The 25,083-nt window shown below is 42.9% G+C and overlaps 1 protein-coding gene across 6 annotated transcripts in view; it reads left to right on the top strand.

The window, feature by feature from the left end:
- Window positions 1-25,083, top strand: part of WWOX (WW domain containing oxidoreductase) — a 1,096,383-nt gene that overhangs the window by 434,250 nt on the left and 637,050 nt on the right. Inside the window, exons 9-10 of one of the 6 annotated variants that reach the window (XR_010318844.1) lie at window positions 599-753; window positions 2,933-5,411. The exons of 4 other annotated variants lie outside the window; for them this stretch is intronic. Coding sequence is in view for 1 of the 2 variants with exons in the window: in XM_064273756.1 (XP_064129826.1) it covers window positions 599-694 (96 nt within the window). In the remaining variant the exon portion in view is untranslated. Of the gene's footprint in view, window positions 1-598; window positions 2,167-2,932; window positions 5,412-25,083 lie in introns of those variants that run through there. One more of the 6 variants, XM_064273756.1, reaches the window with a different exon arrangement.

The following is a 25,083-nucleotide window of genomic DNA, read 5'->3' as shown; positions in this document are numbered from 1 at the left end:
CAATTTTGATTTAGATGCTCACATCTATTTTGCACTATTAAAAAAAAAAAATCAGACATGATAGTTTTTGCATGATTGGACCCAGCACTGGAAGAGGACATGGCACATAATAAGAAGAGCATCCTGGAATCATAGAAGGAAACTCAGGTGAAATAGAGAGGGTCGATGGCTATATGGAGCCCTGGTGGTGCAGTGGTTAAGAGCTATGGCTGCAAACCAAAAGGTCGGCAGTTTGAATCCACCAGTGGCTCTTTGGAAACCCTATGGGGCAGTTCTGCTCTGTCCTATAGGGTCGCTATGAGTCGGAATCGACTCATGGACAATGGGTTGATGGCCCTACATGGCGGCCACTTGTCTCCTACCCCTTAACCTAAATAGCAGTTCTCTGAAAACTACTTGTTTTGGGAGGATGCCCTGCAATCAATGAATCAAAATCTCTCTCTCTCTCTCTCTCTCTGTACATATATAGACACACATATGTAGGCTATAGATCGATGCCCCTCCACCCTACCCCTACCCCCAAATTCATGTCTGCTGGGAAAAAGCGAAAAGCTAGTTTATGTCCTGTCCTCTCCCTCTTCCTGTATAATCTCTCCAGGCACCAAGACAGCATCGTATGGAACTTCTTGCACCATTTCAGCAGAGGCTGCCGATGGACGCTTTGCCTGCTGAGGGAGATAACATCACCTGCTAATCCTGCCTTCTCCAAAGTTTGCTGTGGGCGTGCAGTGATGGCGATCAAGGCTGGACTAGGTCTGCTGTGGCCCCCTCTGTCTGAGCCCAGGAGATGGGTGATATGGGCAGTCACTCCCTGCCTTATCTTCTCACCATCTCTCCACTGCAAGCTGTAACTATTGACTTTTATTGTTCAGGAGCTAATTGTAGGATTCCATTTCTCCAAAGAGCAGTCAGGGGAAGAATGCAGTGTGCAGTGTGCGCCGCCGCCCTCTGCTGCCCTTTGACAACGTCTCCCCCCCTCCCCCCGCCACCCTGAACAGACGGAAAAAGGACATTACAGTGTTCTCAGAAGTTAAAATTTGTTTGTGTCTGATGCAAAGGACCTGTGAAATATTTTTGAAAAGAAGGCCTATCGTGGCTAATATCTTCTGATTACTGTTGTAAAAGGATTGAAAAAGATCTCTTCTTCCATGTAATCACTAAATGTATGGCCTTTGTTTGTTACAATGTGTGTTCAGAAATTCTGAGATTGCCTTGTGGCAGGGAAAGAAGAAAATCAGACATGGGTTGAAGGGAATCCATTTCTACCACTTCTCAGAGGTGTGGCCTTGAGCAGGGAATTCAGACTTTCTGGGACTCAGTTTCCTCAGAGGTAGAGATGATTTGAGAGTCATCTGTGAAGTCCTGTATACAAAGTGTCTAGCACAGTGCCTGGTACACTCCATTCAGTCAACATTGGCCCATAGTATTCTTGGCATTAGTAATGGCAGTGGGAGTCATAATGAAGTCGTTTGGAAGTTTAGAGATAGTGTTTGTAAAGTGCCTACCATGGTGCTTTGTATTCACTAGCCATTCATTAAATGCCAGCTATTATTATTATCATCCTTAAGTTTAAGATGCATGCAGCCTGACATAAAGCAGAAAACATTGTCATTAGACAACATTTTTCGCCCATGGAGTACACATGTGTTTGAAAATCCTATTGCCCATACTTTGATTTCCGTCTCCTCTTTTCTGCCCTATCTAAATTAAGTTTTTAATGTAAATGTTGGTCATTTCCCTTGAACTGTATGTTTTTACTAGAACTTGAATCCTGGGTCTGAGGTTCTTGGCCAAATGAATTCATAATGATACTGTCCCTCCTGAATGAGGGTGATCAGTCACGAGACAGGAGCTGCTCCTAGTGGGGTGGTTTCGTGGGGTCTGGTCTGTGAGATTGTGACCTGCCCCAGGGTCAGTTGAGAAATTGGCTGCCCAGATGGCCCTTGAATGCAGCTTTGCCCACTGAGATGTGCACACCGTCCTACAGGCCTGCTCTGACCTGTAGGGCACTGTCAACTGATTCTTTTGCTCTTTCAGCAACTTCCTACTGTCCACATCCCAGTGCAGACAGTGGGCGAGGGCAGCGCTATTCCAGTCTGCCCCGTTAGGTCTCTGTACTGAATCAGTGCAGTCCCAGGCAGTCTCTGTACTGAATCAGTGCAGTCCCAGGCAGTCTCTGTACTGAATCAGTGCAGTCCCAGGCAGTCTCTGTACTGAATCAGTGCAGTCCCAGGCAGTCTCTGTACCGAATCAGTGCAGTCCCAGGCAGACAGAGCTTTGCATAGAGCCATGCCCATTTAACCAGCTGAAGTGTGGCTTCAGATGCTAATAATCGTGGTGAGGATGCAGGGGAGAGGAGAAGGGTGATGAATGAGGAGGAGTAGTCAACTTGCCTCTAGCCAACATGGATTATTTTTCTCTTTTACTTGCCTTATCTATGTAGTTTGATCAGACTCTGAACAACAACAGAAACTAATCCTTGAACACTTAAAATGTGCTGGCTGCAGGGCCAAGTCTTTTAAATGTCAATGTCAGTATCCTTCCTCCCTCGATCTCTCTTTCCTCCCCATCCATCCGTCCGTCCGTCCGTCCATCCGTCCAGCCATCCTTCCATCCATCCCACACACCTCACCCATCGATCCATCTGTCCATCCATCCATCCATCATTCAACTTAATCCTCAAAACAACCTGATGATATACTATGTACATTTTCCAGGTGAGTAAATGAAAGCTGAGGAGGTTGTTAAGTCACGTGTGCTGAATCATTCAGCTCCTAAATAGTGGAGCTTGTTTTCTAAGCGACTATAGCTGCTGAGCCTGTAACTTCTATACCCTCTGCCTTTCCACTCAACAAATGGCTGTTGTTGTTTTCCGCATCCTTGTAGCCATTGTGTGATTCACCCTCTCATCATTTTTCTCTGTGTCTTTCAGTCTGATTGGTCATGCTGACATGGAGTGGACTAAGCCATGTCACAACTGGGAACAAACCCACCTATTAGAACTCACATTCGTATACAGACAGGAACAGGGAATTTAGTTATGCTTTTGTGTGAGTACAAACATTGTTTCTGGTACTGGAGGTGGAATCTGGGTCTACTACATGCCCATATCCATATGGGCTCTAGGGGAAGGCAGGGATGGGACGAAGGTTTCCTTTTGAATGGTGAAGAGGTTGGATTAGGGCAACAAGTGCATGGGTTTGGGAGTGGGGATGATGAGGGATGTGCTGGGAGGGTTAGAGATACGTGTGCCCACATGTTGGCACCGCTCCAGAAAGGAAGGCTGTTGGCCTTGGCCTTTCCTGGAAGATTGTCCGAGGCACGAGTCAAAACCACGTTCCCAATACAGCAGCTCCAGTCTGTCTCTCAGAGGCCTGCTGATAATCAGTAAATGAAATTCCCCTTTCCCCTAATTCCTGCAAGCCAAACGGTGGGTGAGGGCTGAATTGTAGGGCAAATCATGAATGCTGTCTTATGCGAACATGGAATTTCGAGCTGCACAGATGGGGGAAATTATTTTATTTGGGAGAACACATTTAAGTTTGGCAGTTACCTGAAAGAAAATTAAGTTGCTGATTACAAGTCTCTTCTCTGGCCTTCTGAAGAAGATAGATTGTAATCTTTAATTAATCTATCACTCACACCGGGGGAAAAAAAGGTTGGTGGGAAGGTGGGCCTAGGGCTGGGGACGTTCATATCCCAATTATTTTGGATGGCCGGGGCCGCTTTCAGGAGCCCAGACTGCAATACTCAGGCATTGCTGCCAGCTGTCCATATGTTCACCTTTGTTTAGTATTTTAATTTCCCTGTGAGTCTTAAACCTCCCTGTGGTGTGCACACTGAGGCCTGGTACATGCACTCTGGCCAAGCGCTTCCCTATTGTAATGAAGATGAAATGACTGTAAGGATGACCTTTCCATGTCTTTGTCTGTGGCCTGGCCTCCTCTTTAACTGAACACCTTTCAAACGAACATGTTCTGAACTCTTGAACTGCTCATTCTGCTCACTGAGCTTATTGCTCAAGCTGCAGTTTATCATTATATGCCTCCAAAGACTTTGTGTTTCCTACATTTGACATCGAGATAGAATTTTTCATAACCCTTTACTAGTCATAAATTTGATTGTTAAGGGACCAGGTTAATCTTATTTCTAATACCAGCATCTGATTTTAAAACCCTGATTTAGGAGCGTTTTCTTTTCTGCTGCCTTCCTAAAACGCATGGGTGGGAAAGCATAAAATATGTCACCTGATATTGGAGGATTGTTTATTTCTGTTCATTTTGTCCCGAATAGTACCTATGAGATGCATTTGAAAACTTATCTTGTTTATGTTTCTTCTGTTGCAATTTCTTCCATTACCTGAAATAGCCGTTTTGGAGAGCAAGCAAAGCAATGCCTTTCACTGCAGTGGGGTGAATGGGTAAAGGCATCTTGGAAAGGAAGCCATCCTGAGACCACAGAGGCATCTCACAGCAGGAATTATAATTTAGTTTTGCATAATATTTAAGCAACATGCACCCCTAGTTTCTCACGTCTGCCTTTCTCCTGGCATTTTAACTACATTTTATTGGAATTATTTGTTTCATTTCTCAACTAGTCTTTTTCAGTGTATCACACCTAGTGTGTGCTCAATAGACATATGTTGAATTGAACTATTGTATTAGGTTATAATTAAGTATACAGCACAAGGTCATAGTAACTCTGTGACCTGGGGATGCATTTGTGAGCCTCAGTGAGTATGGTTCACATCAAAAAGTTACGTGTGTGTGTGTGGATTAACTGAAATAATTCACATAACTACCCAGAAATCTGCTTCTCTGCTTCACACGCAGTAGGCACTCTTGTCACAGAACCTGTTGTTCTTGAGAGAAAACTCACGGCATTATTTAGGCAAAGAGGTTGGAGTAGAATTTTAAAGAGTTTTTGTCTCTTCCAGTAAGCAATTCTGCATTGGTAAGAAGTGGACACAGAGTAAGTGCAAAATATTTCATCAATTCTTGTTGACAGAAGTAGGGTTTCAGGTTCAAAGACATTATAGTTTAGGGTGCACACAAATGCACTTTTAAAAATTCTAAACTTACCTTCCGTGTACGGCCAGATTTGTGCATGTTCCTCAGGACAAATTATACTTGTAATGGCTCTCTGGGAAATGACATCTCAGCACCTTGCCAAAGCAGGGTTTCCTTCTAAACAGAGGCAGCTGGTGATTACCAATGCTGATGTCAGGGCGAGGTGCAGTAGGTAATCTAACACTGGTGATGACCCCCCGAGCATTTATATATGGTGGTGGGGTGTGTTCGTTTTCTTTATCTTGCTATTAATGCACCTCTACTGAGCAGTTTACTCTCTCTTCCTAGATAGGATCAGACCCAATGTGAACTTATAATGTCACACTTCCATTTAAATACATGCACTTCGTTCTGGCTTTCCCTTCCAACACACGACACACACACTTGCTCTAAGCCACCCACCAACCCAAGAAGTAGAATCAACATCCCTTCTCCCTGTTTCCGCCAACACACTCTTGCCCCTGACCTGTGGTCAGCGTCAGTCTGCGAGAGTGACTTATTCATATATTTAGACATGGGTGAAAAAAAGCAAAACAGTAACAGCAGAACCTGAACAGGCTTAATGCCCTGCCACGAGGAAAGAAACCCGCATGCTTTCTGTACATCAGTTGTGAAGGATAATCATTCATTCATTGAAGCATGATCTTAATTCAAGCTACGGTTTCAGACATTAAAACAGCATCACCTAGACCTTGGTTCTCCCACATATGTGTCATGTGTGACATCCAAACATACATGCTGATTCCAAATATATTAGTCCTCATTATAGGCATGAATGGTGTTCATGAAAACCACTGAATTTTGGTAAAAGGAGGAAGGACTAGCTTGTTTTTGACACAGAAACAAGATGTCATCTGCCAGTTGTTCATTAACGCTGGTGCTCGTTACGGGTCTTTAACCACGGAATGTGCCCACGTCTATATCTGAGTACAGTGGCTGCACTCTGGGTTTCTGATCATTCTTCCCTGCTTGAGCAGTGAGTTTTTGAGTTCCTATGAGCTCCTACTTGTTTTATCCAATGGAGAATATTTGTGCAAATTATATCCCCCACTATGAGTCGGAATAGACTCGATGGTGATGGATTTGGTTTTTGGTATTATATAGTTGATCACTGTCAGCAGAGTCATGGATAAACAAGTGGCGATGCAGTGGTTAAGAGCTACGGTTGCTAACCAAAATGTCAGCAGTTCAAATCCACCGGCCGCTCCTTAGAAACCCTGCGGGGCAGTTCTCTGTCCTATAGGGTCGCTATGAGTCAGAATTGACTCGACAGCAATGGGTCTGGTTTTTTTTTGTTTGTTTTTGATGTATTATGCCACTATCAATTCAGTTCCGACTCATGGTGAGCCCATGTGTGTCAAAATAGAACTGTACTCCATAGGGTCTTAATGGCTTATTTTTTGGAGGTAGATGGCCAGTCCTTTCTTCTAACACTCCTCTGGCTGGACTTGAACTCCAACCTTTTGAATAGCAGCCAAGCACATTTACCTTTTGCAGTCAGGGTTGGATAAACAAGTAGATATAATTAATTTAGACTTTTTGAAGGCTTAGAAAATATTCAGCGAATGTGTGACACATTTTGAGAAGATAAATTTAAGTGTGAAAATTATTTTATAAAATTGCAAGTACTATATAAATCTACTTATGTTACAAAAACACACACATACACACATAGAAAAAGATTTTGAAAGAAACACACCAAGGTATCAACAGTGGTTCTTACTGGATAGATGTAGTTTAGTTGGTCAAGGTTAAGTTAATGAATTTTATCAGAGAGATCTGAGTTCTAATTCTGCCTGTATCACTAATTGACTGTGATAACCTACTGCCATCAAGGTGATCCCAACTCATAGTGACCCCATAGGGTTTCCAAGGCTGTAAATCTCTATGGTAGCAGACTGTCACCTCTTTCTCCTGCAGAGCCACTGGTGGTTTCGCACTGGTGACCTTTAGGTTAGCAATTGAGTGCTTTAACCAATTGAATGTGATATGTGATGTCAAATAAGTGATATAGCCTTGAAACACCTGCACGTCCTCATTAGTAAAGTGGAAATTGTAATGGAACCCACCTCCAGAGTTGTATGTCAATCTGGTTATATGTAAATGTACTAGGCACTCAGAAAATGTACCAGTGTTATCTGTTTCTGCTCCTGGTTTTTATTTCCCTCCTTTTCTGATTTTTTTTTTTCTGTAGTAAATGTGCGTTGCTTTTGTAATATGGAAGGAAAAAAACAGTTCAATTTGTTTACTTTATTGTTAAGAATCAGCAGAGGACTGGTGGGACTGTTTTCATGGATTGGCTTCGTGCTGCAGGTCAGTTACCAGAGTGCACCTTTAAATGGAGGATAGAAAAATTGTGAATAAGGCAGACCCTAACTCCCCATCTGGGTTCAGTCTTCTATTCTAAAGTAATATTTCCTAGAAAAATCTCCCAAGTTTACACTGACACTAACCCTTTCAGGCATGAGATGTTAAGCTAACAGACATCATCCATCCAGCACATCTCCCACCCTCTATAAATGATAAACCTATAGTGTGATTTCCTGGTACCATATTCATGAATTCAGATGCTTGGGTAAGGCAATGGCTCTGTTTTCTTCAAGCTGGAAAATGTAAATATCATGTACAATCTGAATATTGCCCATTGCCGTCAAGTTGATCCCCACATGTATCAACACTATAGGACAGAGTAGAACTGCCCCATAGGTCTTCCAAGGAGCGGCTGGTGAATTTGAACTGCCAGCCTTTTGGTTAGCAGCCAAGCTCTTAATCACTGAGCAGCAATCTCAAGAAGGCAGGAGTAAATGTTGCAGGAACCTTTGATAAGTCTGCACCCTCAGTTGGCCCTTGACTTTGGCCCTAAGTTTCCTTATAGTTAAGGCTGAAAACAAACCACAGTGCTTGCTGTTGTCAGGGAAAGAAAACAATGTAATACAAGCCAATTTGCAAAGGTGACTGTTTTCCCTGTATTTGAACTTTAGCAGGTATGTACTTCACAGGTCCACACATTAGGCTTTTTGTAATCCAGTGAACAAAGTTGTGCTTACCTGTGATTTTATAAAAGACACAGAAAGTGCATGTCAAATAGACAATTCTTCAGTCACCTCCCTAAAATGGCATAGGCTTGAATCATAATTCAGTGAAGGCCTTTCTGCAAGAAGCGAAGCTAATAAGCTCCAAGTACTTTTACTTTCTGTCTTTCTTAACGCAGGGAAAATCGAGATGGGTCTCTCAGTTAAAATCCAGATGAGGGGTTTGGGAGTTGTCACAGTCTGGTCCCTGAGGGCATGAGCCCAGTCTCTTTGTGTAGCCAGAACCAATAACAAAATGATGAGAGGATAATAGAAGCAAAATAGTAAGCATTTTTTTTTCTTGCCTGGTATAAAATGAAAGTGTGTGTGTGTGTGTGTGTGTGTGTGTAGAATGGGGGTATGGATGGGGAAGGAATGATATTTAAATTTTTTATTATTTCTTGCTCATTCTACATGTTCAGTGTGGATTGGCAGGGTCTCTGCACACACAGTGACACAGGACCCAGGCTGATGGGATCTCTGCACCCTCTGGCCCACATGGCCTTCTTGTTCACTGGAGGTGGTCACAACAGAAATTACATGCTTTGACCTGGAGGTATCACAGTCACTTCCACTGTAATAGGCCAGAACTAGTCACATGATGCAGCAGACGGTGAGGCTTAATCTTTCCACACACTTAGAAGGAGAAGGAGACCAGATGCATGTACACATTATAAGTCTTTACTGCAGTCGTGCTCCTTACACCTACGAATAAAAGGATTAAGAGGGACTGTGCTCTTGGTTAAGGAGTCCTGGTGGGACAATGGCTAAGCACTCGGCTGCTAACTAAAAGGTTGGTGGTTTGAATCCACTGCTGCTCCATGAGAGAAAAGACCTGGCGATCTGCTCCCATAAAGATTACAGCCTAGGATCCAGCAATCCCAGTCCTAGGAATATATCCTAGAGAAATAAGAACCGTCATGTGAATAGACATATGCATACCCGCGTGCATTATTCACCATAGCAAAAAGATGAAACAACTTTGGTGTCCATTGACAGGTGAATGGATAACAAACTATGGTACGTACACACAATGGATTACCACACAACGATGAAGAACAATGATGAATCTCCAAAACATCTCACAATATGGATGAATCTGGAGGGCATTATGCTGAGTCAAATAAGTCAATCACAAAAGGACAAATAATGCATGAGACCACTATTATAAAAACTCATGAAAAGATTTACACACGGAAAGAAACAATCTTTGATGGTTATGGCGGTAGGGAGGAAAAAAACTAACAAGACAATAGATGGAACCCTTATGGCGCAGTGGTCAAGATCTCAGGCTGCTAACCAAAAGGTCGGCAGTTGGAATCCACCAGCAACTTGGGTAAGACAGTTCACAATACTGGGGATGTCAGCACAACTTGACCAAGGCAAAGTCCTACAAGCTTCCTAGACACATCTACACTCCCTGGGACTGAATTACTGGGCTGAGGGCTGGGGACCATGGTCTCAGGGGACATCTAGTTCAATTGGCATAACATGGCTCATAAAGAAAATGTTCTACATCCTACTTTGGTGAGTCGCGTCTGGGGTCTTAAAAGCTTGTGAGTGGCTGTCTAAGATACATTCACTGGTCCCACCCCATCTGGAACAAGGGAGAGTGAAGAAAACCAAAGACACAAGGGAAAGATTAGCCCAAAGGACTAATAGGCCACAACTGCCACAGCCTCCACCAGACTGAGTCCAACACACCTAGATGATGCCCGGCTACCACTACTGACTGCTCTGACACAGATCACAATAGAGGGTCCTGGACAGAGCTGGAGAAAAATGTAGAACAAAATTCTAACTCACGAAAAAAAAAAAAAAAAGACCAGACTTACTGGTGTGACACAGACTGGAGAAACCCCGAGAGTATGGCCTCCAAACACCCTTTAACTCAGTGCTGAAGTCACTCCTAAAGTTCACCCTTCAGCCAAACATTAGACAGGCATATAAAACAAATAATAACACATGTAGTTCAACCATGTACATGAGACTAAATGGACACACCAGCCCAAAAGCAAAGACATGAAGACAGGAAGGGACAGAAAACTGGACGAATAGAAATGGGGAACCCGAGTCGGAGAAAAGGATAGTGTTGATATGTTGTGGGGTTGACAACCAATGTCACAAAACACTTTGTGTATTATTTTTTAATGAGAAACTAGTTTGCTCTGTAAATTTTCACTTAAAGCACACACATGTACACATGCACACACGTAAAAGATTACAGCCTAGGAAACCCTTTGGGAAGTTCTGCTCTGTCCTATAGGATCACTTTGAGTCAGAATCGACTCAACAGCACACAACAACAACACGCTGTTGGTTGCTATGATGAAATGTATGAACAGAGCAAAGGATGTATTTTTGTACAAAACCCTGTTATTCTAGCCTAAAACCAGTTGGTATTGAGTGGATTACAACTCATTGCAACCCCACCATGTCACAGTAGAACTGTGTGCCATAGGGTTTTCAATGGCTGATATTTTGGAAGTAGATAGCCAGACTTCTTGCGTTCTTTAAAGGGAGCATGAGATGGGTACGTTCTTTTCTCTTTATGCCTCTGGTCATTATCACCCGCATATGATTCCTATAACTTGGCAACCATTTTGTGACCTTGAGGAGAGCCTGCCTAAGAGGATAAACCAACAAGCTGAGGAAAGCAGAGCAGAAAGACAGAGCTAACTAGGTACTCTGGGTGGATTCATACCTCCAGCCTTTTGCTCAGCAGCCAAGCATTTTAACCATTTGTACCACTCAGGGACCCCATACTAAACTTAGGGGGTTACTTTATACATATATGTATATATATACCCACCCACTGCCATCGAGTCGATTCCGACTCATAGCGACCCTGTAAGACAGAGTAGAACTGCCCCGTAGAGTTTCCAAGGAGCGCCTGGTGGATTTGAACTGCCGACCTTTTGGTTAGCAGCCGTAGCACTTAACCACTACACCACCAGGGTTTCCATATGTATACATATATACTCACCCACCCACCGCTGTCGAGTCATTTCCGACTCATAGCAACCCTATAGGACAGAGTAGAACTGCCCCTCAGAGTTTCCAAGGAGCACCTGGAGGATTTGAACTGCCAACCTCTTGGTTAGCAGCTGTAGCACTTAACCACTATGCCACCAGGGTTTCCATATATATATAAAATAACAACTCAAAGGAAATGCCACTCTATGCAGGGCTCAATAAACTTATAAAACTCACTGCAAACACACGTGTGAGAAACCACTTATGAATAAAGCTAACATAAATTTACAAGAGAGAGGTTTGCAGAGGAATAATTATGATTATATCCCTAATCTCTGGAGGTGAATTCAAGGAGGAAGAACATGTCCCCCCAAAAGGGGTTAATTGGTGGCACAGATGTAAGGTGGGGTTGGCTGATTGATGTGGGTGTGGCTTGATGTAACTTTTCCTTGGGTCTTACACAGTCAGTTACCATTAAGATAAAGAAAGCTCTTGAGTTTTGAATCCACAGGCATAGGAGGAATGAAAGTTAAAATGTCTCAAAGAAATTTTAAGATAGCATTATAGTCGATTTTATAGTTACAAGGTAGCAACAGACATGGTGGATAGTAAAAATGGGTCTGCTTCAGTTAAGACTTGATTCAGCTACCAAAACAGAAAATGTGAAACATTTGTTTAAACACATAAGAGTTTGTTTTCTCCCTTAAAATAAGCCCATAGCTAGGCGGCTAGTCTAGGACTGGCTTGATGTTTCCATTAAGTCATCAGGAACTCCTCCTGTTTTTCTATTCTACCATTCTCAGCTGTTTGGCACCTATTCTCAAAGTCCACCTCTTGATCCAAGATGGTTCCTAGCTCTCCAACCATTAACTTGAGTTCCAAGCCATAGAAAGGAGAAGGAGAAGAAGGCAAAAGGGATGAGCCTCCCTGCTGAGCCAGTTCCCTCTAAGGAGTTTTCCCAAAAGTGCAACTCAATACTTACTAACATCTCCTCTGCCGGGACTGAGTTACCAGGCTACATCTGGCTGCAAGGGAGGCTGGGAAATGTCAGGATTTTTGTTTTGTTTTGTTTTAACTGAGGGCATTAATCAGTACATCATATCAGGACTGTGATACTAATGAGAAAGCAGAAAATGATTATTTCGTAGGTAAGTAGCTGTGTTTACCAAAGGAGCACAAACTCATTTCCATTCTCTCTTGCCATGCCTCTCACAAGAATCTGCTTGCTACCAGCGTTGCAAAGTGCCACCCACATCATTGCCTACTCCTCTTGAGAAAGAACCTCCCTCACTCCTACCACAAAGGATTCCCAGATATTTTTATCCAGCTGGAAATTACAAGTAGGGGAAGTTTATCTCTGATACCTTCTGTCCATCCTTTCCATATCTGTCTTCTACACAGGCTTGCCTTCCTGGCAGTGTCTCATGCTCCCCAGTTGCCACTACTTCCTACTTTATTCATTTTATCCCCCAGATTTCAGGAAGAATACAGTCAAATCCAACCAAGTTAAATTAGGATTCCCATTCCTGATATCACTCTCATGGACATTTTCCACTTAGAAAATTAATATTTCATGTAATTTTAGATTTTAGGGTGAAGAAAGGATATGTTTTCAAATATCAGAGGAAAAGAGGCATCATTTTAAGAAAGGGAGCTTTTGACCATAAAAAAAAAAAAAACAGAAAACTCCATTAAAAGTAGTTTGAAGAACAACAAAACAATTTATTATGTCAAAAGAAGTCTGGAGGGCTAGGATTTTTAGGTTTGATTAATTAAAAAAATTAGGGACTCAAAAATATCACTAAGTACCTAGTTGGTTCTGTCTTTCTGCTCTGCTTTCCTCAGCATGTTGGTTTATCCTCTTAGGCAGGCTCTCCTCATGGTCACAAAATGGTTGCCAGGTTTCAGGAATCACATGTAGGTGATAATGATCAGAGGCAGAAAGAGACAAGAATGTATCCGTCTCATGCTCCCGTTAAAGAATGAAGAACATCTTCTTAGAAGCCCCTGCCAATAGGCTCTCTTTATGACTCATTGGCCAGAATGGCATCACATACATGCCCATGCATCAGCAAGGGAAATGAGATCACCGCGGCAGTATCCAGTTAAGTCAAGAATTCTCCTTCTTTGGGGGGAAGGGCCTGGCCTTCCTTGAATTACATGGGTTCTTGGAAGAAGGTGAGCAAAACTGGACTTCTGTTAGCAAGAGCAAAGGAAAGAATGATGGCTATCAGGTAGGCAGCCAACAGCCTCCACTATGGGGCCCTCCATGGTGTCCTCATTGGCAGCCAACTCCCTACATATGAGAATGAGCCTCCTTTCCAACATCAACTCTGAAGGTCATTAGTTGATCATTGGAATTTCCCCTCAACACCTTAAACAGAGCTCTGGACCCTGATATACAAACTTTTCAGTGGTTGCCAAATCCTGTTCTAAGCACTGTAGTGAATGTACCAAATTCTGAAAGACCTGGAATATAAAAATCTGGTATGAAGGGAAGTCCCCAATATTAAATCCTCATGGAGGCTTAGAGCCTGTAAGGTACAAGACCTTACCTTCTTACCTTTTGTGCTCCTTGGGTTGTGGAGAGAACATCCATCCTGAGAACAGGAACCTGTCAGATCCCTGGGATATACTGACAATACATTGATGAGAATTGAATGCCCCATAAATAGCATAGCCCTCCAGGGCCCAATAGGTGCCCCGACTTGCTGCTCATGATTCAAAAACTCTGCTTATTTGTGTCAAGGACAGTTGATACTTTAATCATCAATAAACTAATGTTTCAGCAGCCTGCCATAAATTTCTTGTCAAATAAGAGATTGTTATTAGAACATGGTGATGAAAGATAATCTGTATCTAGACTTGTGTTCCTTAGTTTCAGAGCCTCTAGTAGTAGAGCTTGGAGGTTACCACAGTAAGGAAAGCATTTTCTCCTTTCAAGAAATCTGTGAGTGAATTTAATTGCATATTTTGTCCAAGATCTAGCACAGGCTCTTAATTTTCAGTGAAAAAAAACCATGACTATTGAGAGCAGATATTCATTTTGGTACGGAAACAGAGAACTGATGCTAATGTAAAAGTTGTCTTTCTAAGCTCACCCACAAATCGTTGGTGTAGAATGATTTCTCGAGAGGGCTGGACGTTAGCTGTCCAGGACTGCAGAGAGTGGTTTGGTTAAGTAGTGACTTCCGGGCTGCATTCAGGCAAAGGGGAAACTTATAAGGGTCAGAGGTATTGATAAGGGAGAGCTGTGTGGGTTAAGTGGTGCTGCAGGTGCCTTGCAGCTCAGGGAAGCAGTTACCTGTATGTCCTCATGTCTGTCTTCAGGTTGTTTCTTTTCCAGTTCAACAGCATAACTTCCCCCAATATAGCAAGAGTAGTCACAATGGCGGAGTGGTTAAGAGCTACAGCTGCTAACCAAAAGGTCAGCAGTTCAAACCCACCAGGCGCTCCTTGGAAACCACATGGGGCAGTTCTACTCTGCCCTATAGGATTGCTATGAGTTGGAATCGACTAGATGGCAATGGGTTTTTTTTTTTTTTTTGGTCATGGTACTGAGTCCCCACTCTGGGACAGGCTCCATGCTGGGCACAAGGGATGCTATGGTGGACAAGAAAGAAACAGACCCTACCCTCCCCCTCCATGACTGTTCAGGGAATAAGAAAAGACAAAAAAAAATTACAAAATTAATTAGTTACATATGATTAATGCTCTGATGGAGAGTGTAAGGTGGATACGACCTTGTCTGGGGTAGAGAAGGCTTCCTGAGGAGGTCAGGCTGGGATTGAGGCTTGAAAGAGGAGTAAGATGGGGGAACAGAAGGGCTTGGGACCAGAGGATGGAATGAACAGTTGGTGGTGTGATCAGGACTTTAAGGCATGGCCGGGTGTACAGTAGATTCCAGGAGCTGAAAGGCAGCTTGCATTACATGTGCCTAGAAAGTGAGGGTGAGAGATTGTTCCCAAACGACTGGATTCCTAGTTGCATCACCTTGCGATCATATCCTGTATCCTGGAGTTGCAGTTAACTTGCTAAAGAAAAGAAGGCCTGGATTTCCATTACGTCCCTTTTGTTGAAATAAGTAATACTTAAAACTCCTGGGTCTTTAAGAATCAGCTAGGAAGATGCTTTTAAAACGTAAGTTCTTAGACCCTACTCCCCAGTGGTTCTGATTCGGTACATCCAGGGTGGGGTCCAGGAATCTGTGTGTTTAGTAAGCACCCCCAGCTGCTTCTGGTGCAGGTGGCCCATGGACCACTTTGAGCAAACCCGATCTAAAGAGACATGCTGACATGTGTTACCTAGAAAGGCCTGGAAAAGATGGGCATAGTAACGGTTGCCAAGAAGTACCAGACCTGTAGGAATGACTGCCAGATTCAACCGATGCAGTTGGGCGAGACTGACTTTTATTAAGATTTTACGTTAGAGACACTATAGTAAGTGCTTTGCATATTATCAGCTCTTTCAGTTTAGTACGAGACTCCTGTTAGCAGGGGGACTGTGAATATTTCCATTTTACAGATGAACAAAGTGAGGAAGAGAGAGGTGAGCTATAGGCCTAAGGTCACACAGCTCCTAAGTGACAAAGAAGGGACCCATACACCAGGTTTACCGGACCTCACAGTATATACTCGGTGCCGTGTAACAGCTAGTGCCTGTGTAGTGCCAGCAGTGCATTGGACCCTTTGCTGTTGCTGCATGTGCTTTTACTTGTCATTCATCAGATGATCAGAAAGCCTTGGGTTATGGAGATATTTTGAACCGAGAGTCTGATGTTGACTCTTCAGGTGCCTTCTGATAGCCCTGGGATCTCATCTATTCCACCCAATTGTCATGTATTTCATTAACCTTCATTGCTAAATATTCCAGATTGCTTGAGGAAGAAAGTACAGACAACTCAGGACAGAAAAAGAATTTTCTAAGTGATGAACTTTGAACATAGTATTTATCTCAAGCCAAAGGCATTCTATTTTTGAATTAAAAACAAACAAACAAAAACAACGTGGAGTTTATTTTAAAAATTGCTTTTCAAACTCCTTCAGTGCATGCAACTGCCTTATTGGATGAATCCTATTTTTAACTTTCACTTCCCATCAGCTGAGACATCATCTCTCCAGGAATTGATGGGCCAGTTGACTCTAAATGAGTTTGCCTTTCATGCAGCGCTGTTCCGTCCGCTTGCCACAGAAACGATTCCAGGTCACTCCAATTTATTTAATTAATTTTAGAGATGAAATTATTTTGCCCAATAACTAGAATGCTAATGGGACTTATTGTAATGGTTCAGTTCAGGTTTGTTGGTTTGAAAATAAACGCCTTCATTTCAATATTTGCCTTTTGGCTGCAGCCCGTTAACCCGTCACACACTGTAACCTCATTAACATCACGGCTTAATTGTTTAGTTAATGTGCTCCCAGTTTTTGCAAAGCAAGTTTCTGTCTTAACCGCCAAGCTTCGCCCCCTAAATTGACCCTAGAGTTGGTGTTTCCAACGGATGGATGGGTTGGAGTGACGTAATTCATAGTTTTAAACATAATGGCTTTATTGGTGCCTTTATAATACAAATTTTGAACTGATTTTTAGAGGTTAGAATAAAGAGAGTAGACTAAACCTTAGCTCACTAGAGCGGAAGTGTGGCATTGAGATTTGTGGAGGTGGACTATTTTGTTTGGTACTACATCTGTAACAGGGGGAGGTTGCCGGGAGTAAAGGAGGGACAATAGAACCTCGTAGAATCGAAGGCAGAATTAAAATATGCATGCTAATAGCTTTGCTGCTAGTCACGAAGAGATTCATTCTTCACATCTCGGATATATAAAGCTTATTTCAAAATAAATTCTGGGGAACGTTCGACCTGATTGAATCTGCTGTAAGCTCTGTTAATATATTTGTTCGAGTCACTTGCACTCGAAAGCTTTTTAGACAGAATATCACTTTTTTATATTATTCATGGTAATGTAATTCCCCCCTTTAATCTCTTCAGGGTTTCCCATTAAGTCATGATATGCAGTTCAGAGAGAGTTGGATTGACCATTAATCACACTATCTGGACTTCTGTGTGTCTACTTTTTGTCCATCTCTTAAATCAGTCGCTTGGCAGTAGAAAGGCATGGGGCCACTCCAGACCGTTTGATCGAAGAGCCCTTGTGAGGAGATTAGGCAGCTAATCTGCAAGCCGGCTAATGGAAATCATTCTGGGCGAGGAAAGAAAACTGAACAACATTAGCGAAATCACTACATATTGTAAGAATCAAGTACATTCTTAATGGCTTAATCCTGCAGTTTAGATATCCAGCCTACAGGTAAAAATAACTTGTTAGGCAATCTGAGTTACCCAAATAGCTATTACGGAGAAATGTGTAGTATTTGTGGGGCAGGGCACCCATCAGATGTGGGGGCTCTCGTAGCAGTTTTTCATATGACCAGGCAAAGTGAACAAGGGCTATAGATTAAAAAAGAAAAAAAGAGAATAAAAAGAAAAAGAATGGACAGGAAAGGAGGGCAGGCAGGAAAGAAGGCCTGAAATATTTGCTTTTTCCCCCAACAATGAAGCGAAATACAGGGTTGAAGATGAAGATGCCTGGCAATGGTTTACCACCAGCAGCTGCCGTTTAATGGATTTCAACTCATGATAACCTCATGTGCTTCAGTGTAGAACTGCCCTCCCTCCATAGGCTTTTCATGGCTATGGCCTTTTAAAAAGTATTCAGTAAATCTTTGTGGTTGGCTTGTTACCTGATGCAGATCTAGTCTTTATTTCAAAATTAGTGGTGAATCTTTAAAAGTTGCATGACTTTGTCTGCTTCCCTAAACCCAAATTAATAACTCATTAACATTGTCCTTAAAAATGTTCTTATTTGATCATTGCATTTATAGTCAAGAAATGACAAAGCAGACTCAAGAACGTGAGGGTCACAGAAACTAACTTTAAGGCTAGAACAGGGTCAGCAAACTTTGTAAAGGGCCAAATAGTAAATATTTTTGTCTTTGTGGCCCATACAGTCTCCATCACAACTACTATACTCTGACACTGTGGTTGTGTTTCAATAATACTTTACCTACAAAAGCAGGCAGTGGGTTGGATTGGGCCTGTGAGTCGTAGTTTGTAGGCTAGAGCACATGATGTCTGGATGGCATAATTTTAAAAAAGTTGTTTTCTGGTTTGATTTTCATGTTTTAAGGCCATGATTTTCTTTTTCTTTTTATTGTACTTTAAGTGAAAGTTTACAAATCAAGTCAGTCTCTCATACAAAAATTTATATACACCTTGCTATGTACTCCAGGAAACCCTGGTGGCATAGTGGTTAAGTGCTATGGCTGCTAACCAAGAGGTCAGCAGCTCAAATCCGCCAGGCGCTGCTTGGAAACTCTATGGGGCAGTTCTACTCTGTCCTATAGGGTCGCTATGAGTCGGAGTTGACTCGATGGCAATGGGTTTGGTTTGGTCTTTTGTTATGTACTCCTAGTTGCTCTCCCCCTAATGAGAAAGCACACTCCTTCTCTCCACCCTGTGTTTCCATGTCCATTCAGCCAGCTTCTGTCTGCCTCTGCCTTCTCATCTGCCCACCAGACAGGAGCTGCCCACATAGTCTCAAGTGTTTACTTGAGCCAAGAAGCCCATTCCTCACCAGTATCATTTTCTGTCTTATAGTCCAGTCCAATCCCTGTCTGAACAGTTGGCTTTGGGAGTGATTCCTTTCTTGGGCTAACAGAAGGTCTGGAGACCATGACCTCCGGGGTCCTTCTAGTCTCAGTCAGACTATTAAATCTGGTCTTTTTTTATGAGAATTTCAGGTCTGCATCCCACTGCTGTCCTGCTCCATCAGGGATTCTCTGTTGTGTTCCCTGTCAGGACAGTCATCAGTTGTATCCAGGCACCATCTAGTTCTTCCGATTTCAGGCTGATGTAGTCTCTGGTTTATGTGGCCCTTTCTGTCTCTTGGGCTCATAATTACCTTGTAAAGGACACGATATCTTCAACCATGGTTAAGTGCTCATCTTTTGAGTTTTAATTTCTTCCTGACGTGACTCAAAGCCCTGGCTTTGGGATTTCCTGTTAACCCTGACACTTCCCATCAAATATCCTGTTCCTTGGCTCTGTTGGGAATAGCGGTGGAGCTGCTTGGTCAGATGTGAGGGAGCGAGAAAGGCTTGGAGATGATGCACTCTCCATACTTAGGGCAACTTGGGGAAAAGTCAAGGGTGTGGTCAGCTGAGGATTCACCTGGCTTTTTAGAATAAAGAAAATGGAAAGCAATAAGGGAGATGGTGTGACTTGTCACTTAGCTGGAAGCTCAGCATTCAATGGATGGATCTGTTATAAGGGGTGTATTAACAAAATCGGCTGAGGATGGATGTTGCATAGTTCAGATCTTAAGTAACAGACAGTATACCTGTGATACAGATATTAAGGAATCACACTACTGATTTGAGAAGAAACACAAGGAAACTAAAATCCCACAGTTGTTTTCATGCGTATCATTTAGGTGCCTAGTTTTCTAAGCTCCCGTGTATCATGGTCTGAATTTTCCCAGGGGAAGAGGGCTAGTAGTAATTTGTATTCATATTTATTTTCATTTTTAACCTTAAAATTGATCTAGCATATTATAGAGATGGGAGACAATCCCCCTGCTTTCTTGGGGACAGGACACCTATCATACTACTGCAAGTGCTGGAATGTTCCAGGGAGGCTGGGCTAAGGCAGTTTGTTCCCATAATGTTTCAAAGGGAAGGCATACCCTAGACCTAGAGGAGTATGTCTGGTAGCTGTCTGCTCTGTGCCCTTCCACTCTGAGTGGTTAACATCATATGCATGAGGCAGGCACTTCCAGCACTTAGTGCCCAGCCTCCTCCAGCTAGGCAGGTCTCTAAGTAAGCGGACTGTCTCCCATCAGCTTTGTTTTCCCTCTGCCATGATGCCACCTACTCCATGGTCCTCCACTTTGCACTGGAGATCAAAATAAACGGAAACCACTTTCACCTTTCCTGGCCCAGGGTAAAGTGCCCAAGCAGGTGTTGTTTCAGTTGTGTGGTTTCCAATCAGCAAAACTCACGCCTTTTGCATGTAGAGCAAACACAGGGGATTTTGAGGACTGGGTCTGAGAGGATTCTCTAGTATGTTAGCAGAACTAGCTCTTGGTAGGGGTCTACCCATCCCAGCTTCCTAATATATACTTACTTTCTTATGTGTTATCTGGGGCTTCCTCTGGAAGAAAGGTGATGGAGAGGCCATCGGTGGGGTGACCAAAAGACCAAGACGCTTCCTGCATGGATCTGAAACTTCCACAATGTGAATGTGGCCACTGATTAAAGCTGGATTTGCTTAACCCCATTTCCTCCCCGAGAGATTATGCTATAATCTCATTCCGATAAAGCCATCTCACCCTATAAACTGTAATCTGATTTATACAAAGCTATCTGCTTCTATACAGGTGTCTTATTTGAGATCCAGGCGGGGAGAAGACGCGTTGCACTCCCCAGAGCATCGTAATCTTAATGAATAAGAGCTCTGAGTGTTATTTAAAAAAGGAATAACCCTTCTATTTATAGTTTGATACAATTTTAAAATCCAGCTCCGCAGTGGATGTTTACTGTCGGTCATGCAAGGAAATTAAGTTCTCTGCTGGTTTCCTGAGTAATCTAGCCATGATCAAAGAAGCAAATGATAGGGCCTGGGAGCCAGCTGAACACTGTTGATTGGACAGTAGGTCAGGTTGTCTCGTTAGTAATTGCTACACACACAGCATCCACTCACGTCTTTAATGTGCATATCCCCAGCTCAAGGCGAAGAGGGAGATTTCTTCTATAGCTTAATTAGTTATTAGTTATTTCTCTTCTGAAGGAAAAACCAGTTGCCGTCAAGTTGACTCCGACTCGTGTTGACCACATGTGTGTCACGGTAGAACTTGCGTCACGGTAGAACTGTGCTCTATGGGATTTTCAATGACTGATTTTTTTTGGAAGTAGATCGCCAGGCTTTTCTTCCAAGGTGCCCCTGGGTGGCCATGGAGGAAGAGGCTTTGAAGTAGAAAGGCAGCAGCTCTGTCTGAGTGTGAGTTGGGGAATCAGGATGAACAACACACGCACACACACTCCCATTAGCATCCTCTCACAAAAATGAGGGAAACTGATGAAGGCAGCCTGACCTAAGGCCACAGCAGTAGCAATGGACATGGGGAGGAAGAGTTAGAATTGACAGGACTTGGTGGCCAGCTACATGTGGACATGAAGGAGAGGGAAGATAAACAGTCTGGGGTTTTTCGCTCTTATTGCTATAAACCCCTTAAGCGCCATACAGTAAAGCCCAAGGTATGAAAATAATTATTGTTGATGGATTGATAAAAGAATATATATGTGTGTGTGTATGTGTAATACAAGGTTGCTATGAGTTGGAATTGAACTGACGGCAACGGGTAGGTTATATACATTCAAGTTGCCATCGAGTTGATTCTGACTCAAGGCAACTTCATGTGTGTCAGAATAGAACTGTGCTCCATAGGGGTTTCAATGGTTAATTTTTCAAAAGTAGATCACCAGGCCTTTCTGGGTAAACTTGAACCTCTAACCTTTCTGATAGCAGCCATGAGTGGTAATTGTTTGTATCATCCAGGGATTATTTATATACATACATGTAAATACATGTACAGTAAAACCTATGAAAGCCAGAACCTATGTAAGGCAGAAACCTGTCAGAGAAGGAAAACTGAAATATTTTCCACTGATAGAAAAGTGGTAAAACTGCGCCCTGTCAAAGGCGGAAAACTTGCAAGATCCCGAAAAACAAGGCAGTTCTGGTGAGTTCCAGCTCTCACAACTTTCAGCGTGTTTGTGTGTGTGTGTATGTATACGTGTGTGTGTACATATGTGTGTGTATATACATACACACACATATATACACATGCACACATACATACATATGCCCACATATATCAAAAAATACTTAGGTCAGGTTCGTTTGACCTCTAAAATCATAAATTGAGTGGGAACATCGAGGGGCCCTAGGGCAGTCCTCCATTCATTGCACACGGGTTTGGTTATTCCCCTCCCTCCTTTGTATTTTTGAGCCACACTGGAGCAGGCAGTTGGTCTCCAGAAGCCCTCTGCCCATCCAAAGCCCCTGACCCCGAATGGTGGGCCCAGTGCTTTCTGATGACAGAGGTAGGACATGAGGCGAGGGACAATCGGTTCTTTTCACAGACTCAGGAAGCCTTACCCAAGCATTAATTTTGCTGCATAGGCAGCCTATTCTCCCACAAAGCACTGACTAAGAAGAAAAGGGGCCGTCCCGGAAAAGCCAGCCAGGCCTGGCAGGCAGCTTGTGGCTCCCTTGTCGTTCAGGTTCTGGGAAGGGTGTCTCTACACAGCGGGAGTGGAGGAGAAAGCTGAAGGAGAGTTCTCGTGGCTTATTTTCTTTCATTCTTTACTTTTTATTTTTTGTAATTTTAAATTATAAGTATGGTTAATGCTATGAATTTGCAAATAATAATAATAACACCACTGGCTTCTTATAATCCTCATTGGAGACGTGCATATTTCCAAATTTAAATGTCCTCTCTTTCCCCATCTAGGGGAAGGGAACATTTTTCAGCCAAATTAAAAGAAAGGAGATGTGTTCCCTTTTATTCTCATACCCCTCTTTAAAAAATGTTTTTTTTCCTTAATATTGTACATTCGGCACAGTTACTATGAAATAGCAGAAAGGCAGCGCAGAACCCAGACTTTGGATCTTGTGCCTTTGGACAAATTACTTATTTTCTCTGCACCTCAGTTTCTTCATCTGGATAATGGGGATAATAGTATGGCCTGTGTCTCAGGGCTTTTGTGAGTGTTCATGTAGATAATGTATATAGAGGGCCTGTCACACACAGCACAGTGAAGAAATGCCATTTGTTAGTAGTACCTGTATTATTATTGTTGTGGTTTGCTGCACCGTTGAAGGGCTTTGGCTTCCTGGGTGACACAAATATTTAAGTGCTTGACTGCTAACCAAAAGGTTGGAGGTTCGAATCTACCTAGAGGTGCCGCAGAAGAAAGGCTTGGGGATCTACTTCTGAAAAATCAGCCATTGAAAATCCTGTGGAGCACAGTTCTACCCTGACACACATGGGGTCACATGAGTCAGAATCGACTTGATGTCTACTACTGGATTGTTTGTTTTTTGAGGGGCTTTAGTCCTCACCTGAGTAAGGCAAAAGGGGTAATAGTTACTCTTTGGAGTAGAAAAGCCCACGATCCCCGAGTGCTTCACATTCACAGTGATTTTACTAGGAACTCAAGAGAAGCCTCATGTTTTGACTTTGCCTACAAATACTGGAGGGGGAATCTTCAGAGCAGTGCCAAGGAGAAAAATGAGAATGCCAGCTTAAATAAATGTTATCCCAATCTCTGCAGAATTGTGATGTAGCCGATTTTTGAAAGTGTCTACTGCAAGGGTATTTATTATTCAGTGATAATAATAAATCGCTGCTTATGAAATCCAGGGAATAGAGTGTCATGGAGGGGAGGAAGGAAAACACAGGGAGAAGTCCAAGAGACAGAGGTCCAGCCAGACCCAGGCTATTAATCATTGCCCTCCATTATTTCCTGAAGATTCATTCATTGTTCCATAGGTGCCTAGAGGGTCAATTAGAGACCACAGATAGGCTTTTTCAAAGACACAGGAGGGTCAATTAGGCCCTCCTTATCATTTTCTGCTTTAACAGCAAATGCCAGCCTATCGTGCATCAGATGCAAGGAGTTTGGAAATAAACAGGGTGCTTTCCCTCCTCTTCTTTAAAAAGAAAGAAAAAAAAATCAACGATGAGAAATGGAGGCAGCCTGCTACTCCTAACATATGGCTCACTGTGAGGCTCTAGTCAAAGTGAGGCAGAGGGAATTTTGTCAGCTCGACTTGTGGGGAGCAGAGCTCTTGTGGGGTCAGAGCACCAGGAATGGTCAAGGGATTTCTGTGATGGAAAGTTCTGTTCCCATATCAGAGGTGATTCATTTATCTTGGGCGCGATCATAGCCGTACTGGCGTGAGAGTACAATTGCAAAGTATCTACCCCTGGAATGGTACCCAAAATCAATTTCAGCAGATATCTAGGCTGACACATGGTGGGTCAAATCCATTGTTGCCCACTAGTAGCTACTGTCAGTGATTAGGAAAGAATTCAACTAAATGCACAAAAGTGTTATTTTGCAGAATACTGGCTTTTATTAGTTATCTCTGGGATTGGCAAGCCCATTTTGAAACACATTACAAAACAAGAAAAAGAGGAAAAGGGTTGTTATACGTAAGTAGCAGAGATGAAAATGTGGCAGAGAGGTTGTTGGAAGTCCATACACCCCGATATCTACTACTTTTTTTGTTGGGAAGTGGAATATTTGATTTTGACTCTGCCCCCTTCTGAATACTTAATCTTGTTAACAGAATAAAGGACATGTTGTTTTCTTTTTACCTGGAGACAAACTTTTACCCAACTACCTTCACGTGGAGATCTGAACACAGAAATGTTTCTAATGTGCGGAAAAACAACTCCAACTTTAGTGATTTTTTTTCTGGGATGTTGGGAATACTTCCTAGCCTGAAGTTACCACATTCATTCTGTAAACATTTGTTGAGTGGTGGCTGTGTGCAGGCACTGTCCTAGGGGTCGGGGGCACAGCAGAGAACAAGCCAGGCAAGACCTCCTGTGCTCTTCAGTTCTGCAGTGTTGGAGCTGCGGGCCTCCGGGGTGTCCTTCACATCAGATCGTTTGTTCTGTATTTATTTCAAAGCAGGGAATGGGTCTGGAGCTACAAAGACTGAACTCGTGTCTGCTGGAGGCTTTGCGCCATTTTTCATTTTCCCTGAAAGAAGAGATGACTGTGCATTCCTCTAGGGCAGGGGCTTTGTCTGTTTTACTTGCTGCTGTTTTCTCAAAGTTTGGAACAGTGCCTGGCACACAGTAGGTCCTCAATAAAGATTTGTTGACTGAGTTAAT

Source organism: Loxodonta africana, chromosome 21, assembly GCF_030014295.1.
Source record: "Loxodonta africana isolate mLoxAfr1 chromosome 21, mLoxAfr1.hap2, whole genome shotgun sequence".
Classification (NCBI taxonomy): domain Eukaryota; kingdom Metazoa; phylum Chordata; class Mammalia; order Proboscidea; family Elephantidae; genus Loxodonta; species Loxodonta africana.
This window is presented reverse-complemented; position numbering and strand designations above follow the sequence as displayed.